This window comes from Pipra filicauda, unplaced genomic scaffold (genome assembly GCF_003945595.2).
Source record: "Pipra filicauda isolate LSUMZ 115617 unplaced genomic scaffold, ASM394559v2 scaffold318_size846807_pilon, whole genome shotgun sequence".
Classification (NCBI taxonomy): Eukaryota; Metazoa; Chordata; class Aves; order Passeriformes; family Pipridae; genus Pipra; species Pipra filicauda.
In genome coordinates, this window is record NW_024104441.1 from 626,772 (window position 1) to 646,654 (window position 19,883).

At 51.2% G+C, this 19,883-nt stretch overlaps 2 protein-coding genes across 2 annotated transcripts in view; both read right to left on the reverse strand.

Annotated features, from left to right (window-relative positions):
• FAM107A (family with sequence similarity 107 member A) overlaps positions 1-11,377 on the reverse strand; it is a 28,440-nt gene extending 17,063 nt beyond the window's left edge. The window contains exons 1-2 of the mRNA XM_039383591.1: positions 11,200-11,377; positions 151-214 (exon numbers count right to left, since the gene is read on the reverse strand). Of these exons, the coding sequence (XP_039239525.1) occupies positions 151-214; positions 11,200-11,223 (88 nt within the window). The 5' untranslated portion in view covers positions 11,224-11,377. The remainder of the gene's footprint in view (positions 1-150; positions 215-11,199) is intronic.
• A 2,770-nt stretch (positions 11,378-14,147) lies between these two features.
• On the reverse strand, positions 14,148-19,729 carry FAM3D (FAM3 metabolism regulating signaling molecule D). The gene is made up of 9 exons (XM_039383598.1): positions 19,716-19,729; positions 18,151-18,302; positions 17,810-17,830; positions 17,057-17,180; positions 16,752-16,810; positions 16,329-16,379; positions 14,965-15,049; positions 14,709-14,835; positions 14,148-14,502 (listed from the first exon to the last, which is right to left on the reverse strand). The coding sequence occupies exons 1-9, from the start codon at positions 19,727-19,729 to the stop codon at positions 14,413-14,415; spliced, it is 723 nt and encodes a 240-aa protein (XP_039239532.1). The 3' UTR covers positions 14,148-14,412.
• Between the last annotated feature and the right edge of the window lie 154 nt (positions 19,730-19,883).

Genomic DNA, 19,883 nt, shown 5'->3' on the forward strand with positions numbered 1-19,883 from the left:
TTTGCTCCTCTCCATGTCCCAGCATTTCCCCCCATTCCAACATGTTTCTCAGCAAGGGTCTCAGCAGCACCAGGTGTGAGCAGAAGCCCCAGTCCCTCCCAGTTCACCTCCAAAGCTCTTTGTGGGGCAGCACAGGCTGCCGGCACTCACCTGAACCATCACTCCCTGGCTTCTTGCTCCCACTTGGACTCTTGGACTGAAGGGAATATTCTTTCTGGAAGAAAAGACAAGAGAGGAGTGGGAAGAGACTGTACAGATATTGCTGTATTACAGGAGATGAAACATAGGAGGCGTTGCTGGTCCTTTGCTACTAAAGACTAAAAAAATTATTATTTGTTTTAACCTCCTGACCAGGAGCTGTTAAATTTAATTGACATGGGGCATTAGATGCAGGAGACAAGAGGCAGGCTGGTCCACATTCTACTGTGTGTGGTGTGTGTCCCTGTGCTTGTGTGAGCACAATCATCCAGACCCATCCAGCCATGGGTTAAACAAGGGCAGGGTTTGGCAGACCCCATGCAGCTTTTGCCTCTAAACCAAACCTGTGGTGAAGGAGAGGCTTTTAAGTGGGAAGGTTGTGCAGTTTTTCTGCTCAAACTGCAGCCTGCCTTACAGCCCATGTGTGCCTCAAAAGCTTTTTGTGGCCAAGCAGACTTCCCTCATGTCACCTATTGCCCCATGGCCTGGCTGCTCATTGCACACTCCAAAAATACCATTTGGTACTTTGAATGGAAAAAGAAATCTATGCACATCTGTACTACTCCCCTTGGATCATCTTTGAACAGGCTTTGGTTCTGTGAATTCGCTGGAGATGTGTCAAAGGGAAAAGAGCATCAATTTAAACCCGCTTTGAGCTCCGAGGTAAGGGTGGTTATTGCTGGTGGATGTGGGAATGGAAACCATCAACACCTGCTTTTGACTGAGTAAAACAAATCAGAAAAAACCAGCTAAATTTTCTAGATATACTTCTGTCTGATCTGCCCTGGTGCCTGATGAGTTGCACATCTGGGCTCCTCTCTGCAGGAAAGTGAGTTTGTGGGGTGTTTAGGACCTTCTGTCCTAAACCAAAGGACTTTTCATGGCAAAGCTCTTTTTCTGGTTGCTCCTTGCTGAACAATTTTCTTTACTATCTGAATTAGTTAGTAATCTCACCCTGTGCTCCTGTGTCTTTGGGATTAACAAAAAGCCTTTGTATTGCCCCTGTAGCTCCCTGAAGGTTACTGTGTGAGGGCGGTTGATTGCTGGGTGATATTTATTTGGAGTGGCTCCTGCAGACAAGGAGTTGCGTCAGTCACCAACTGCCCCCATGTTTCTAATGAGTGCTGGGAAGAGGAAAGACCACAGCAGGGCCTTTGTTACTGGGGCTGTACATTAGATTGACTTTTAGCTGCTGAGTTACTGTGCTAGTGATTTTGGCTGCTGGCTGTCGTCTCTTTAGCCAGTTGCTGTGGCATCAGGAGCTTTATGGTGTGGACACGTCCCCTCTGTATTAAAACAGCCCAGACATGCCAAGTGAGTGCCCAACACCAGTCTTCCAGGGATGTGTAATGCTGATGCAAATACAATGACAGTGAGATAACGCTGCCGCCGGGATGGGCTCGCTGTCTGCCTGACTGAGGGGCCTCCGTGCAACTGTGAGTGACAGAGCAGACAGCTCTGCCTGGTCCTTCCTGCCTGGATCTTTATTAAATCTCTGTGCTCAGCATAGGTTTGGGAGTGCAGCACTGCTGCCAGTCAGGCTTCTGGTCTGCAGGCAAAATTTTGGCTCTAAAGTCCCCTAAAGTAACCCAGGGCTGGACTTGAGGCAGACGTTGTTTTACCTCCTGCTGCAGGGAGGTTCTAGAGGCTGGTTAAACATTTCCTCTGCTGGGTTAATGCTAGATGTTGGCTGAAGTGCTGCTTGTGGTGGTGGGGACTGGCTGGGCAGCCCAGCCTTACCTCCCACCCTGTGTGCCCTGGCCCCCAGCACAAACTCTGTGCAATCCCATTACAACCTAAGAAGTCGTGCTGTTTGCACTGTGGTGGTGACCTTGGTGGTGGCCACGCCAAGGCAGGGGTTATGTAGGCTGGTCAGAGCTATGCTGGGTCTCTGTACTGTGTCACCTCTGTGGTGCAGTGTGTCTGGTGACAACTCCTGCTAATCTCCACTTGAGCCATTAGTGTGTTTGCAGAGCAGGACAGCTCCTTGCACCTCCCAGGCTCACAGGGGCAGTTAATGATTGCTCAGATGATGGAGACTTTTGCCTGCTCCCCATGGGACAAAGTGGGGTATGGAACTCTGTCCCCAGACAGCTGGGCGGGGGAACAGGTACCACAGGAGTCAGAGGGCTAAATTTGTCACAGTACAGAGGGCTCAGATGGGGAGGGTGTTGCAGTAGATGGGCAGAAAATGCCTGCTATTTCCCCAAACCTCCTGTTTCCATGTGAAAATCACTTCTGTGTGCAGTGCAACTGCATCTTGCGAGGAGTAAGAAGTAATAATAAAATCTAGCATCAGATGGTAACACTGTGCCCCTCTGCATGCGAGCAGGACAGTTCTGGAGTCATTGCTGATGGGAGCAGGTACCACTTCCAATCTGCAGCCAAGATCCTCTTGCGTGGGATCCCCATCCTGCTTTGACCCTGTCAGTGAGGACACCCACCACTTGAGCTGGAATTAGCCTGGTGATTAAATGGGTTAAATGCCACAAAGCAACACAAAGTATAAATAGTAAGTAGTCCCATGTTTTGCTTCTAAAGTAACACAGTAACACTGTTCTGTGTTACTCCCAAACATCCTGGACACCACTATATCCCAGCAGGACTCTTCCTGGCCCTGACTCTGATGCACAGCAAAGAGCTCCTGCAGCAAATATCTGGAGGCAGTTTTACAGGTGTAGGCTGCATTGAACTACCAGTTCTAACCACCATCTTCATCCCTGGCTCCCTGCTCAGGGGGTGCAACTTAAAGCCAACCGCCCTGTGTAAACCATTAATCAGTGTTTGTTACTTGTCCCACGTGTGGGTGCTCTAATATTTACTTGCAGCACAATTGATAGTAATTTTGAACCATGTTTGTGTTCTGATGAAAGCAGGGAAATGAGCCATCAGTGTGGTCAGAGCATGAGCCATGGAAAGGGTGATGAAGATGGCTTCTGGCAGGTTCAGATCAATACAGGTGTCATTAAGGTGCAGTATCAGAGCATCTATATTGTATCTGTAGCCAAAGTCTGAAGAAATGAATTAGGCAAGAAATTTCGGCCATCAGATCATGGTGATAAAGAGGTTTTGAAGTGGGCAAAATGCCACCCAGGCTGAGAACTGATGTGACTCTCCCACAGACCTGGTTTTGGGAAGGAGATGCCATTAGCAGGGGTGGAAGTTGCTCTACCGATTTAGGAGTAGGTGGGCTCAAAGAGCTGCTTTGTCCTTAAGGTGCTGTAGCAGCTGCTGACATCAGTGAACATCAATGAACACATCCATTGATTAAAATAGTGTTATTGCTTAACCCAGAGGCTTTGAAAGGAGTTGTCATGACCTGGAACAAGGCATTGATGGTTGGCAGATCGAAGCCAGCGTTTCTGCGTGTGATGAAGCCACAAAACATGCGATTTAGAGGTTATCCCAATTGTACTCTACCTCTGTTTTCAATTAGCCCCAAATACCCTCTTGCTGCTCCTGGTGTTCCGTATAAAAACATCTCTTATATGCTCCTGGATTCTGAGATATCATCTAAGCTGTTGCTCAAATTTCCTGTGTTATTGCTGAATTCTGGTCTATCTGTGCTCATTTGCAGCAGCTGGGACTGATCCAGAGACTTCAATGAAATCATCCACTGGAAGGAACTTTGGAGGATTAGTAAGACTTTTTCCCATCTGTGATGTCAGAGCACAAAAATCTGTCAGCTTGATTGTTTTGCTTCAAAGTCCTGCCATGTGAGGTGTTGAGGTTTATTTGATTTGGCAAGCTGGTGCACATGTTTGCCGGGATGACACCGTCTTTTTGTCAAGGAGAAACAGAGAAAATCACCAGCATGCCACAACGCCTCATACTGCTGCTGATTCCCTGATGGCCTTGGCCAATGAAGTGCTGCAGTTTGGATGAATTTCTGGAATTTCTTGAGGGCTAGGAGAGGCAGTATAACACCCTGCTCCCTCCAGAGCTGGCAGACTAGACCTTGTCTTCCTTGTGGAGGTCACGGCATAGCTTCTGTCAGGGCTGTTGTGAGAAACTGCCTGTTCCTCTCTCTTGAAGAGGCAGAGCAATGCTGTTTGGGAGGGTTACTCCCAGATAGGGAGCTTGACTATGCACATTCCTCTCTCCCAGTTCATTATGGGACACTGTTATTTTGGCAGGTTTCACAATCAGGACTGGCAGGCACCCAGGAGTCAGTGTCCAGGCACATCCCAGCATTCCTGAGCCAGCAGCTATGAAATCTGCTGCCACAGTGCTGCCCTTGTCATGGGAAGGGTCTTGGCAGAGTTCTGAACCACCCCAGCATCCAGTACTTGCCTCAGCCCACCCCCACTGCTCCCTGTCCTGGGTTGCTGGATGCTCAGCCACCCGTGCCCAGCCCTCCGTGCACACCTGCCCTGGGGAGAGCTGGTTTTTCAAGAGAAGCTGTGAGCTTGTATTACTCCTGTTTCCTGGCCACAGCCATAGCTGATTTCACTATTGTATTGCAAAGGACTCTAAGAAATATCAAGTTATTGGTGTAACATTTCATTACTGGTCTTTTGACCTCTACAAGTCTGCAGCCTGTCTCAGACTGAAGTGAAGCTGAGGGCAGATGCTTGTGGCCACTCTCACGAGAGCAATCAGCAGCTTCAAGGATTTTTTTGACTACATCAGTTTGTAAATTTAGGCTTACAGAAGGAGAGGGGCTCTCAGTCTGGCTATGGGGCCAGGCTGACATTCCTGCAGCTCCCACACTGCTCTCGGGGAGCACCAGCCAGGTGGCCACTTTGCTGCCTGGTCGAGTAGAAAATTGCAAATGCTTCAAATAGTGCTTAGTGTTATTTTATTCGTAAAGAAAACACAATTTGACACAGATGAGCACCGTGCTGACCTCTGCCTGTCTTTGTCACCAATGCCACTCCCCTCCCAAATCCCTGTGGCCCCAGAAGGCAAGCACAGCCCTCCTGTGGCCATGAAAGCTGGCAAATCGAGTCCCATTTCACTGACTGTCCAGAAAAAAGGACAAAATAAACTAGAGCAGGGAGGCAGCAGCATGGGAATGGGGGCTTGCTGGAGCTGCCAGCCCCAGGGCAGGGAGCCCCACTGAACTCCCTGCTGCAGCTGAGCAAATGCTGCTCCCCTGCTGCTCCCCAGTGCACGCCCGGGGAGGTGCAATACGACACAGCAAAAAATTTCCTGCAGATTAATGAAAGCAACCAGTGACAGGGCTCAGCCCCATGGCAGCCGTTGCACAAGGTTCATTTGTCAGCATTCAAGCTGACGGCAAAGCCAAACATCCCCCTGTGAAGGGCACGGGGAGGCTCTCGGCACAAGCCGGAGCAGCACGTCCGTCCATCAGTGTGGTGCCGATGGACCTGCTGTTCTCCTGTGGTGCGAAGGAAGTCCTAACCTGCAGTCCAGTGCATTTTAACCTGGTCCCCTCCACAAAGTATGGAGCACACAACACCTCTGCATGCCAGGGCAAAGCCAAATTGCTGCCCTGCTCTCTACTGGCAATACCTATATCTCCCACCTCAGTGTTGTCAGCAGCAGGTAAGCTGTTGCTACAGATAAACCATTTTTACCTGTCTCAGGAGCTTATTCTTACCCTGTGCTGGAGGTGTGGTACCACTGATGAAAGTGAAAGACTGCTCCACTGTTTCTGGGGATGCAGATGACTGCAGGGGAAGAGCATCAGTCACTGGCACAAAAGGGCTCCAGCAGCTTTGAAGTGAATTGTTGTCATGTTGCAGAGAGACCATTAAGACACCCTAAAGTGCCCTGAAGAATGTTGTTTTGCAAAAAGTGAGGCTTTTGCCACATGATTAATAGGGACAATATTTATTTCTGGTACAGTGCCATGCTGTCCTAGAGCTACCAGGCTGCAGTGGCATCATCACTCCATTTCACAACTGGGGACCATATGTAAGTGGCCAAGGATAGAGCTGCCATCATCAATCTGCTCTTCTGACAGCACCTTGCTGAGCTCTTTACCTGCCCAGGGTTACTAGAATAGCTCCTTAGCTTGTAAAAATGGGGTTTGTGAAAAGTAAGGGCAGAAATGCCCCATCAGCCCCAGGCACTTCTGGTAACAAGCTCTCAGGGCAGAGTGGTGTGGTTTGTTCCCTGTGAGCAGCATGTACCACCGGGGTCCTACACAGAGGAGACCCCAGAGGGAAGAGGACAAAAGTGAGGAGGTTTGGAAGTTATCTGGGATAAGATGCCACTTTCAAGGCTGAAAATGCCACCATGGGCTGCAAATGGAGAAGGCAGCGAAGGAAGAGGTGAAGCATCCCTGTTATTGCAGGGTTCATGAGGAGGCAGCAGATGCCACTTAAACAAGACCCCCAGGAGCAGAGTGAAGCAGTGAAGCCTTTAATTACTTTAATCCATTTTTATCTGTGGACTGCTGAGCCATCCCAGAGCCAGCAGCTGCAGCATTTCCCATGCAATGATCTTGGTCTCCCCATGAGCACATTGTGCACCTCCCTTCAGTTTGAGCCCTCTCCATGGCTCCCTTGCAAAAGGCAGCATTGGCCAGTGCCAGATAACCTCTGCCCTTGCTCTGGAGGGGCTGGCATCACGCTCCTCTGCGTCCTGCCCCGCACCCTCACCCACAGATCAAACCCCTGAGCCCCAGCTTGTCATGCACAGACTGGTGAGATGTGCTTGGTCTCCTTACTGGCACAGAGGCTGCGTGTCCCTCTCTGAGTGTGCATCCCCATGCTGCTTCAGGGCAGAGTCAGCTGCTGGAGCTGGTGTGGGTACCATGGAGCTGACCTTGCACTGTGCTGAAGGGTGCAGCACATCAGCTGCTGACCCAGCCCAGCTGCAGAAGCAGCAGAGCAGGTTGGGGAAGGCTCACTGTGTCCAAATTAGTTCCCTGTCTGCACTGAGCCCACATGAGCTCTCTCAGGACTGAAATGTCAGCCTTTCTGGAGGCAGAGAGTGGGTTATGTTAGATGTTGGAGGTGGTTTACTAGTGCTGTCTGGGTACTCACGGTGGACGGGTAAGAAATAAAGCTGTGGTCTCATTCCAGGAGCTAGAGCAGCCCCAATATAAAGAATTTGACTTCTGAGGTCTGGGATGCCACAGCATTTTATTCTACTTTGAAAGCTACAAAAGCCCAGATCAGTGTCTCTGCTTAGAGTCCTCACGTCACCACCTGTGGGATTTTAAAGGGTTGAAGAAGAGGGAGGCAAGAGGCAGGTTAAAGTCACCTAAGACAGCTTCTATGGAGGTTTTGGGACTAGTCCTGACCCAGCTGTCCCACTCTGAGCTGTGTGCTATGTCAGACAGATGAGAGGACTTACAGGTGTTTGCTGTCTTATGATCCAGAGTTGTTATCTTCTGGGTGTATGTTATTTTTGCCCAGAAATTGGCTTTTTATCAATAATCTCCCCAGCCTTGAGGCACTTTGGGACTTTACTGCTGTGCTTCTGCAGCTCTCATTCCTGCCCCTCTAAGAAAGGCTTGTTGCAGTCAGCAAACCCTTCTCCCTGAGCAGCACAATACCCCAGGACACTGAAATGTTGTGGTTCCTAGTTGCCATCTGGTTTCTGGATTTGCTCCCGAGGCCAGTGCCACCAAACAGCTGGTGGCATTCAGCTACTCAGGGGCCTTGGCACCTGCAGCCCCTCTTGCTGATATCAGAGCAGCAGCCCTGGGTGGTGAGGGGGGATGGCCGGGGCTGTAACGTCAGAGCAGGCAGGGTCCCTCAGAGGGCTCTCATGCTGCCCAGGCACTGGGATGCTTTGGAAGAGCTGGCAGGGACACTGGCTACTGGCTTTCTGAAATACTTGTCTGGGAGAGCCAGTCACTTATTTACCTATTTGAGAGCCTCCTGCTAATGAGGGGCAGAGCAATTATTCTCCCTCCCACCACCTCCCATCTTTTTGCAAAGGAATTTTTTAGGACTTGCTTTTCATTCTGGATCTGAGGGGTTCATTTTTGTAGCCTTCATCTCCCTTATGGCATGTGAATAATATGTATGATCACTGGTGAGAAAAAGAAGTCCTGAAGTGTAATCAGGTGTGTTGGTGGAGAAGCTTGCCAGAAGCCAAAGTTGCTCTGAAAAGGGACTCTGCTCTGGACCAGCAGTGCTGGGGTGGCTGAGGGACATGGTGCATGTCCCTTGTGCCCTGAAAAGATGGGTGGATGAAAGGCCAGAGAGTATGTCCCATCTGAGCTGGGACATAGGCTAAAACAGGGGCCAGGCTGTGGGGGTACCCTCCCTAGTGGGGTAAGTTGTGTTTGTGTGGAAATCCCACCAGCAGCTCCCAGAAATGTTTGTCCAGTCCTGCAATGCTCAGATGGAGCAGTTTTTTTTTTAAAGGATGTTCTCAAACCCCTGTTTTCAGCATGGGCAGCCAGGTACTGTGGTTGCCTGAACAAGCAGAGCCTTTCTCCCTGGCACTGGCGTGCCGCCTCTTGTTGTTCTAAACCAGCCACAGAGCAAAGCTCCCCGCTCAGCAGCAGGGCTAATCTGGGCTCATCTGACATTAGTGTAAATTGACACTCTTGGGAATTTGGGGACAGAAAACTTTCCCTGGGGAAACAGCCACTATGCAAACCCTGCCTTGAGAAACCGTGGAGAAAAGCAGCGGAGAGGTGCAGCTGCCTGGAAACCACCTCCTCCACTGCTGGGGGGGCTGGGAGCATCTGCCCTGGCACCCTGGGGAGCTGCTGCTGGGGAGGCTGCACTTGCAGGATTATTTGAAGGGGGTTTGCTGAAGTTAGAGGAATGTCAGCCACACTCCTGTCCCCAGTGGGGCTGATGCCCTGCAGAGCAGAGGAACTGGCAGGGAATCAGCACCAGCTCTGCAGCACCCCTGAACCAGCCCCCAGCAAAGTCCTTCCCTTCACTTCAAGCACAGGGTATCCCAGCAAGGGTCTGTGTCTTGCTGGAGTCCTGCTGTTGGCTTGGGCCCACAGGACACTGGTGATACCAGAACAGGTTTTCTGGGAGTAGATGCAGCCTTTGAAAGTAGAAATGTCCTTGGAGCCATGCTGGCAGCCTTTCCGGTGCCTTTTGTTGTGGAGCTGGGGATTGTGTTGCACTCCACAATCCACTACTGTAATCCCCTTGGAGTCCTGTTCTGTTTTAAGTTTAAACGGGGTGCAGCTGAGACTGCTAATGCAGGTGGTGCTGGCGAGGGGTGCAGAACTTTCATTCTGCTTCGTGCTCCCCTGCAGGTCCTCTATGGGCTGTAGCTGATGGATGGGGTCATGCCTGCCAGGTTCCTGTGTCCTGAGCTGTGCTGGTTCTGCAAGGGCTGGGGGAAGGAGAGTTTTCCTGCCTATCACTCGGACCCAAACTGGTCCTCAGGAGGGCTGGATCCTGCTTTCATGCCCACCCTAGAAAGGCAGCAGAAGGAGCTGTCTTGTTTTCATCCCCCATCAGCATCAGCCTAAGGGTAAAGCACTGACCCAGGAGCTCCCAGTCAGACATCTCTGCTTGGTGCCAGCTGGGCAGTGGCACAGGCTTTTGTCAACCCAGGCAACATTTAGGAGGCTGAAATGAGAGTGACATCTCTGACCTTTTGGTACCCATGAAAATAAAACTGTCTCAGAGCTTTTTGGAGCTTCCAGCAAACTGGTGTGACGGGAGAGCCCGAGATCCCGGCAGTGTTTCAAAGCCAGGCCATTCAGTGCCGGGCTGCAGTGGGATCATGGTGTTTCAGAGAGAGGGAACAGTCAGGAAAGCTGTCCAAAAGCCGTCTGGTCTGGTGGTCAGGAGGCTGGCATGGACTGCTTTGTATGCAGCAGGGCTTAACCGGGTGGCACTGAGCCAAGCCTGACCTAACCAGCTTATTTCCCTGCTTCCAGTAATGCCTGTACAAATGCGCCGGGGCCTGAAGGTCACAGCCACGTGAGCAGGGGTCTAGGGATTAGCTGTGGGCAGAGCATGGCTCCTCCTGGGTGTGTTGTTGTAGCCCTGAGCCCCGGGAATGGCCATGGCTGGAGTCAGTGTGGCATTGGCACCTCGGATGGGTGTTGGAGAGGCAGGGGTCTGGCTGGGAGCGGCACCTCCTGTACCTGGCACTTCTCGGAAGTCCAGAAAAATAGGTAAATGTTTACTAGTCCCATTTCACCTCTAATTTTCCTTCTGGATGTTGGTCACACTGGCCAGTGGGTTGCTTTTTTGCATGTTTTCCCTGCAAGAGTGTCTATCTCTAGTTTTGGAAGAAAGTCCAGCAAGTTTGCAAAATTCTGCAAGGCACCTGTTTTGGAGGTGCCCAGACCTCTGAAGGCCACAGCCATGCTCAGTTGAGCATGAAAGCTCCCTCCTGCAGCAAAGGGCCAGTGCTGTCCCCATTCCAGTAGAAGTTACTGACCTAGTGTGGTACACAAGTGCATTTCTCTTAGAGCTGGGAGATGAGCTATGGAAGTCTAATTCCAGATCAGGGCATCATGACTGAATGGTGATGATGCATCTCTAGGCACTGATGTCATCAACCATGAAAGCAAAATGACATCTAACAGCGTCTTCAGCACAACCATCTCTAGCTGCCTCCACAGAGCTCTGACTTCATAAAACTCTGTTTCCACTTGGAGCTGTTTGACCGCTCTCCCCAGGGGATTTGGAGGAGAGGGAGATACGTGCGGATGCTGTGGGACCTGACCGAGCTCCTCCCTGTCCTGGGAGGGAGCTGGCAGCAATTCCCAGGCCAAGAAACACTCAGAGCTTGTTCTGTAGTGCACCTGTAGGAGACAACCTGCAAGGCTGCCTGACACATTCGGAATAAACCTGATGTTTCTCCCCAGAAAAGCCAAACTTTTTCTGTCCTATTGCAATGCTCTGATCCCCTCCTTGCTGTCCTGAAAAGCCCAGCAGGCCCCAGTGCTGAGCCCATTAGATGGAATTACTTAATCCGGCCCTGACGAGTGGCACCCACACCCAGGAGCGGGTCCCTTCCCCTCTAATCCCTCGCTGCCATCAGCCGCCTTAGCACGAGCGGGGCAAAACAAGCACCACGTGAGCAGATGGTGCCTTCTCCATCCTCCCACCACCACAGCCCTGCATAAAACTGCCCCGTTACCTTCTTCCCGTGAGACGCCCCCATGGTCGGATGTGCTGGCTGCGCTCCACTCTCCGGGGTGTGGGACCGGCCAGCTCTCTGTGGTCACGGCTCCGTTATTCCCGGGGGGATAGGCAGCCGTGCAGCTCCCAGCCCCTCGGCGGCTGCTCCGGGGAGACGTGGGTGAAATCCAGCCTGTCTGTGGTGGGGTCGGGCAGGAAAGCTTGCTTTTCCTCCCTTCTTCCAGCACGTGGAGAACTCATTTTCTTCATGCACCTAAAGGCTGGCTCGCACCCAGGCTCTGCCCGGGCACAAAGGCAGCTTTCATGCTGTGGATGCCCGGTTTCTAAGCCGGGATCCGTATTTTGAGAGGCTGTGGAAGATTACAGTAATTGCACTTGACAGGGCAAGATGTCACAGGATGCGGATTCGCCCAGCTGCGGGCCCGGCACCCGCAGGTCCTTGCCTGTGGCATCTTTCCTCGATGCTCCTTTGGTGCTTTGCTGAAATAAACACCAAAAAATAAAGGAGGATTATCCCTCTGCTATGTGTCTGCATCCTGGCTCTTGGCTCCTGTTGCAGCACTGGATTTTGCAAACTTTGCTCCTGCGAACACCCCAGGCTGCCTCTTTGCTGCTGCAGCGTTGGAGCCTACTGTGACCTCAGGTGAGCCAGATTACCTGAAGCTGCATTCTGGGAGGCTGGGCGGATCAGGCTTGTGTTTGGTGAGGACTCCGGGGGATGTGGCACAGTGAAAACCAGCCAGGTGGGTGCCTGTCCCCTTAGTAATACAGCTTTCAATACACCAAGGCACTGGAAAACCTCATTTGAGGATTGCTGTCCCTGCAGTCACCATCCTTTTCAAATCTTCTAAAAAATAGCAAGTTCAATTTGACTCCTGAGTCCATATTTATACTCTGCCTCCCAGTTTCTAGATATTTGAAAAGCAGTGATTTATCAGGACACGGAGACTTTGACAGGAATGGCTCTTCAAAACACTGGCTGTTAATGAAGACCCCTGCACAGGAGTTTTACTTTTAGCTCTCTCTATTTCTTGCAAATGGTGATGTACCTTAGTAACTGCTCCATGATGGATTCAGAGCTAGTTTTAACTGCCTGTAGTGTGCTGAAACATAAATTTCCTTTATTTTGGCTCTAAACCAGATTTCTAATGTGCACTGTGAAGGGGTAGGAAGAGTTTCCTACAGCTGAAAGGGGCTGGTTGTTTTCAGGGCTGTAGTTGATGCTGTGCTCTGGTTTACCCCATGCAGCCACCTTTACAGCTCTTGGGCTGTTTTGAGTTTGGTTTATGAGGGAATCTAGATCCTTTGAGGGGGCTTAAAATAGTTGGCATATTTATGCTGGCAGCGCTGCGGGGCTGTGTGATGTGAGGGCTGTTGTGTCTGCTGCCTTGTGTTATTTCTCACTCCTGCCACGGGTAGGGATGATTCAGCGTTTGGGATTAACCACTGTTGTTGCAGCAGATTTAGGGATCGATTTATGGCAGAGGCTTCCCTCTGTGCCATCAGGTGTGTGTTAAGAGCGTGGGAGGATAAGCTGGGATAAAGTACTACACCTCTTGGGGGATTCCTCTGATGGTTGTTTTGGGGGTTTATTTCAGTTTTACCTTTGGAAGTTCTTACAAGTGTAAGACAATTTGTTTGGGGATTTTTCCTTGCTTAGGGAAAACCAGTTGATTGGTGGCGTTGGGTTTTGGATGCAGGGTTTCATCCCTCAGGTGATCAACACAGGACAGGCTGTGTCCTTTCCTGACCTTATCCTGCCAATGCTCCTCACTTCTGTTGCTCTGGGGTGACCTGAGGGCTCGGATGACTCTGTGAACTGCCTGTCAGGAGCTGTGCTGAGGCTGTTAGAGTCAGAGAAGGCCATGCAGGACAGCCTGTTACCCCCCCACAGCTCCAAGTGCTCCAGCAGAAATGCTCCACCGTCATTTTATGCAAAACTGCTGGTCTGCTTCAAAGAATGGGGAAAAACCAGATATAATCATCGGAAATTAAAGTCTGTACATGATGCAAATTCATCCCTGTCGGTGATGACAGATAAGCCCGTCTGTCACCGGCACAGCTCCTCTTATCTTAGCAGTGCTGGTGCTCAGGGAGGGTTTGGGAACAGACTGTGCTTGGGTGATGCATCCGGACTTGAGTGAGGGCAGATGCTCCCCCAGAATCTGCTCAGCGCTGGGCAGCAGCCTAGGAACTACTCTAGGAGGAGGACTGTGTGGCTTTTCCAGCCTGCCTTTGGGCAGGGATCTTTCTCCTCCTGGTAGTGTTGGCTGGCCCCAGGTTGGGGTGCAGTTCCTGGAGCAGTTCCAGGTGTGTGTGTGCCTGCTGGGGGGTGCCAGCCTGGGTGCATTATATCGCTCCAGAGTGGTGTTGGCTCTGGCTCTCCTGGTAAAAGGCTCCCACCTATTGGTTATGCTGCACAACTTCAGCTACCCAAGACACCTGCACATTCATCCATCTGTCTCTCTCTGAGGCCAAAGTCCGGTTGGCACATCCCTGGCCTTATCCTGATGGGGATGTGTCACAGAGGATTTAGCTTAACCCAGCTAAAGACTTAACCCAGGAAAGATGCAACCAGGTGGAGAACTTGCTTTGGTCTGCAAGTATTAACCTACATTGCTGCATGCCATCCCTGTGGACTTCTGGCCTTATTGTGGCTGTAGAAGACTGTGGGGCATTGGCAAGAGCTCCGGGGGAAAACCACCAAGGTCTGAGCTTGGGATGACTTTACCCTGTGCCATGTGGGGAGGGGGAGTACCCATGTGCAGGGCTGTGGAATGGGTGATGGTGATGCTTGACTGGTGGCAGAGGACCTGGCATGCTGTGCCTGTGGGGGAAAGTGTGGATTACGCTTGAAAATGGAAATGAGAAGGTAGTGTGTTATAATTAGAAATCTCATTTAAGAAATTTAAAAGACATTCTACAAAGTTTTTAATTTAAAGACAGAAAAATAAAATACCCCAAATTGACCCATAGAGTAGGACAGCTCGGCTGAAACTTGGCCAGGTGTTTGCTCAGGCTCTCCAAGCACTTGTGCAGCTCTTCTCCAAACCCTGCACAGTTCCTGCTGTGAAACAGACGGTTCCTAGGAGCAGGCAGCAGCTGCTGGGCTGTGTGACCGGGAAGTGGAGAGGCTGGGATCTCCACGATGGAGCTGGTGTGCCTGTGGGACTGGTGGAGGTTGCCCTGTGTGGCAGGCTAGAGTTTGATGCTAATCCATCTTCCTGGGGGCACAGCCCTCCATCTCCAGCAGCTCAGGCCAGCCCTCATATTTATTTGTCTCCTTATCATTTTTGATGTGCTGCAAGAAAAAAGAGAGAGAAAACTAATGAGGAGGTTGGTGGCATAGTGCAAGTTTGCAACATGGCAGAAGTTGCTTCTTGGCTTGTCGTGGAGGATAATGTCACTGGCCCTTGTCTTCTGCAGACAGGTAGGTGAGATATAGCTTGGGAGGTACTATGAAGAGGATGGAGCCTCCAGAGCTGGTGTCAGGGGAGGACCACATACCTTTTCAAAGGGGGTCTTGTTCATCAGCCCTTTTGCTCCCAAGAAGACCCAGTTGTCCCGAAAGCCCAGCTCACTCACGTGACTGCTGCCCAGCTCCATGAAACGTGCCCGTACATTGTCATTCATCCTGAAAGAGGGTAAGAGGGTGGCAGTGTGCTGCCAGGTGCGTGTCCCCTCCTGTCCCTCTCTGCTGCTGGCAGCTCCCCCAGCTGCAGGTTTTTGGGGAGCCCAGTGTTGCTGCCATGGGCAAACTCACTTTGTGGCAGGATCGTCGTAGCTTGCTGTCAGCACGAGGGTGCCGCGCCTGATCCCTTGGAGGAAGGTTTCCAGCTTTTTAATGTCTGGGAGAGAAGAGCATTAGGGAGAGAAAAAGGGATTTAGCAGGGACTGTTGTGTGGTAGCTGGGGGAGCCTCCCCTAGGTCAGTGGGAAATGCTAGTGCTAGCCAGGATTTGGGGCCATGGACTTGGGGAAGGGTGGGTTCCCAGATGCTGCATTCCCCATCCTATGTTCCCACTTGGGCTTTCCTGCAGCGCCCAGGACTGATGTCCTCCTCTCAGTACAACTGCAGGGGGAAATTGCTTCTAAACTTTGCTTGCTAACTGTGAAATCTAGTTATGTGAATTTACTTCCTGACACAAGAAATGAACCTGCCCAGGCACAGAGCTGCCTGCCCTGCAGTCATGGCTGTATTGAGGGAATTATTCCTCATCCTGCATCTGTGGGATGCTTGAATCCAATGCCCCATCTAGTGGCACAGGAGCCGACTGCCTTCTCGTTCCCAGTACCTCTTCTATCAAGCATCTTGCTCATGAAGTCAGCTGGAAATACCATTATATTGGCGAATCTCCTTAAAAATCCAGAGTTATCAAGAATAAGTGGCAAAACCAAGGAGCGTAGAGGGGGACTGATCTCTAGGGAAGGCTTGAACAGAAAAGGGAAAATTGAAAGGACTACAAGGGTGATTTTAACATGTGGTTTTTGATGAGTCCTGCCAAAGCTGCAGAGTGATTTGGTAACAGCTTGGCAACAGTGGTGGGATTTTCAGCATCCAGCATGTCAGTGTCAGCCAGGTGCTGCCCTGGCTCAGGGCATCTATTTGCTGCTAGGAATATTGTCTGAAGCCAGCAGGCACAGGTCTTTGCTGCCATGCTCCTTGCTGGGCCTGGGGGTCGTGTCTCACTGCCATGCCCTGAGCTCCCTCATTTATTCTTCCATGAAAGGCAGGGAAACAAACTGCTGCTCAGCCACCACCAGCATTCAAAAACTGAATTGCAAGTTGCAAAATATTGGGATTAACTACCTGATCTCAGAAAGTACCTTTCTCAAATCTCGAGTGCCCTGGTCTATTCAGGTTAGTGAAATTATGTTTTCCAGGCTACTGGGTGCACGTAAAAGGAGTGAGAAGCCTATCCTGGATGTGGATGCATTGTGAGGACTCCAGGCTTGATGGCCTCAGGGAAAGCTGGGCTTTTACCACCCAGGCTGGAAATTCTGGCCAAAGTCCACTCAAATTTATGGTTAAATACATGACAGAGGAGCAGCTGAAGTAGCCAGCAGCCAGCAGTGTTGGTGTGAACCCTGGCTGGGAACCACTAAGCAGCAGAGTGATGGTGCTCACCTCCAGAGTACATGTCGAATGAGTCAGTTTTCAGGAGCTTCCCAGTTGTTCCTGAAAGGTTAAAATTGAAAACAGAGCACAGTGAGTTTGCGCTGGGGTGGCTCTAGGCTTTGCCTGGCCATGGGCCAGGGGTTCCTACTCCAAATGCTTTGCTCTTCCCTCAGTGTGTCATATCTTCTGTGTTGCTTGGAGGAGCTCGTGGAACTGTCATGCATGTGGAACTGACCCAGGTGGGTTTGTTCCCTTCTCACTGGCAGTGCTTGCAACCATACCTGTGGCTGTGTGCCCCATGCAACAACAAGATGGGCATGCTTTTGGCTCAGCCACAGTGCCTGGGATGGGGTCCCCAGTGGCCTGTTCTCTCCTGGGAGAGGAAGGAAACCTGGCCACGGGGAAAAAGGAGTCAGTGCCCACCCGACTCACCATTCACCAGTGCAATGTTCAGGCCTCTGCCAATGTTGTTTTTGATGCTGCTCATGAGGCTGGAAAGGAAAGCAGAGAGCACAGTGAGTGCAGGGATGCCCTGGAGATGCTGGTGCCAGTGAAACTGTGATGGGGCAAAGAAGCTGGAGACAGCAAAATACTCCAGAAGTGGTAGCAAAGAAATCTATTTACAGAAATTTTTTTTAACCACAAATACACTGTGACAGCCAGTGATGTGCTTGGCAGAGGCCAAACTGAAGGCCAGGCCAGCCACGGCTGCTCTGTTCCTACCATGTGCTACTTACACCAAGTCTTCAAAGCAGATGGAAGGTCCCACCACGTTTGCAGCACCACTGATGATCTTGAAGGCAAAATAATTCTGAGGGCAGCTCTTCTGGTTCCCACACTTGTGCCGGGGCAGCTTCTCACCTGCGAGGGAGGAGTGGAGCTGCAAGCCATGGCACTGGCCCCTCAGGGGGACACAGGCCATGCCCCTGAGTGGCTGAGCAGGGCTGGAACTGGGGATAGTGGCCCACTAAGGGGGTAACACCTGGACTGGCTTCTTGCACGAAGGAGGCTTGTCCTGGGGCTGGGACCAACTTTGTGCTTGAGGTTTACGGTGTGGAGGCCTGGGGTGGGAGGTATGAGTTGGTGCTGCCAGGTGCTGCTCTGGGTGTGAGGTGGCACAGCTGCTGCCATAGGGGTCAGAGGGCTGTGTGCCAGGAGCATTTGGAGCTGGTATCCAAGGCCAGACCCTCAGGGCTTTTCTGCCCAGAGTTTCCCCACTCTTTGCCAAGGCAGGGACCCACCTGGCAGGACCCATGACCTTCCTTCTGTGCCCTGGGGGTGCTTCTGCTGGGGGCAGGGCGATTGCATGAAGGTTTGTGTGCTCGCAGAGCCTGCCAAAACCCCACTGCTGTGTGCAATAGCAAATCCTCCTGTGCTTGGGAGGGTGGGATTTTTGCCTTGGCTCTGAGGGCAGCTATCGCACATCCACCGTCACCCTCAACCCTGGAGCGGAGCTGTGGGACAGAGATGAAGTCGAGAGCAGTACTCACTGCTGGGCTTGTTCCTGGCACCTGTGGGTATCAAGCAGGAGGGTTAGACACCCCAGAGAGCAGCTGGCTCTTCCCCAAGCCTGGAGCAGCTGTTCAGGCACCAGGTCCCCAAAACTGGTTCCTATGGCTGCAGGCATCTCTGGACCCACGCTGCCCCAGTGCAGCTTCCCACTATGCTGTCCCCTCCCTGCCCTGGTGGTCAGAGCTAGTGGTTATAGCCTTGGCCAGAGATTGCAAGTGCAAATATTTGTGGCAACTATATCCAGCTCTGGGGGCTGGCTTGCAATGGAATCTCCCACACCCTCCCTCTGATTCTGGTTGGAGCCCCGTTGGTGCCTCACCGAGCCAGCTCCGCAGGCTGATGGTTTTCCAGCTGTGGTGGAAGTACGTCTGCATGATGAACCATGTGCCCAGCAGTGTGATAAGCAGCACCATGCACCGGATCACACCTGCAAGGTGCGGGAGAGGAGCCAGGTGAGGGCAGCAGCCGCAGCTAGGTCAGACCGGGGCATCCCTCTGGTTTCTTGGGGACTTGGTTTGTCTGTCCCAAGGTTACCAGGCTCAGGGTGACAGCCAGTGCTTACATGGTGTGGGAAGGCAGCTAACACTCCTTCACCATCTAAATGGATTCTGATCTCTTAATTAATATCTCTGGAGTATGTGGTGATGCTCAGATAGGCACTACCATTCTACTGGGAGGCACTATTCATATTTCTCTCTACATTAAAGTAAATCTTATAATTACTCAGAGAGCTATGTAAATCCAAATATTTCTTATGTTCCCAGTGCTGGGAAGACTGCTATCCCCCAATTAGTCACTTGCTACAGCCGAGCAGCTGCTGATACAAATGTGATTGGCATTTGGCTTTAAAACAGCGCTCATCAGAGCAAAACGTTCCAGTCCTGCATGGAAAGAGAGTAGAAAAATGTACTTTTATTGCAGCTGAATAGCTCTTATGGAACCAGGAGCGTCTCAATAGCCATCTCTTCCCAGACACAGAAGGTTTCACTGGGAAAAATACAACAGGCTGAAATCTACACAAATCTTGTAAAAACCTGATGCTTACACAAAGGCCTTTTCTCATGTGCCTGGCAGGGAAAGGTCAAGGCTTAGAAGGCATCATGTAAATGAGAAGGAGGCATAAGGAACTGTAGAAGAATGGACAGAGAAAGGTAAATATGTCTCCCTCACCTGATATCCGCATGGTGTTGGGGAGGGAGAGCACAGCTGAGGGGGTGGCCAATGGTCACAGGTCACCCTGAAGAAAAGAAGGTAATGCCATAAAGAATACCTGTAACCCACCAAAGCCAGGCAGATTCTGGATGAAAAGATAATAGCTATGTTTAGTCATATTTGTAATAGCTAAGGCATCATCAAAGATGTACAAATTCCTATCAGGCACATGTGCTTGATCCCACTCTGATAAGTCCTGGCTCTGTATGCTAGAGCAGGCTGCACTGATAAAGCTCTATCCCTCTGAAGTCTCAGAACCCTTCCCTGTGTCTGTCTGCTGCCCCCGTGCTCCTGTTTCATGTTGTGTTCTTGGTAATGGATCAGGTTTTTTCTATTCTGCTGATGAGGTGGATATTTTCAGTCACATCTTTGCTTCATTTCCTTCTGGGATGATGCAAAGTAGGTTTTAAATATTAGGGGCTGCAAAATGCTGTCCAAGGACAAGCTGTGATTTGGCCTTACCCAGTTAGGGGAACCTCTGGGAACGAGCTTGTCCTCCTTCAAATCCAAAGGAAAAAGGAAGAAGGGCAGCACCACTGTGCTGGGCAGAGCAGGCAGCTTTGCAGACACCCAACTTAAAACCAGAAATATTCCCACTCGGCCAAATCTTGGAGCGACTTCACCCACAGGGATGGGGTGTGGTTGTAATTTGGAGCATGAACTATTTCCTACCCGAGCGAGTCCATCTGCTGCCCTCTCTCCCACTGCCACCCTGACCAACGGGACAGGCACCCGCCACCCCACGCACTGGGCTCCCAGGGGCTGGGGACCCACTCCTACCTTTGAAATTCCAGGTTGCAGTCTGGCGAACGTCTGTTGTGGAAACCACCCTGGACTCCT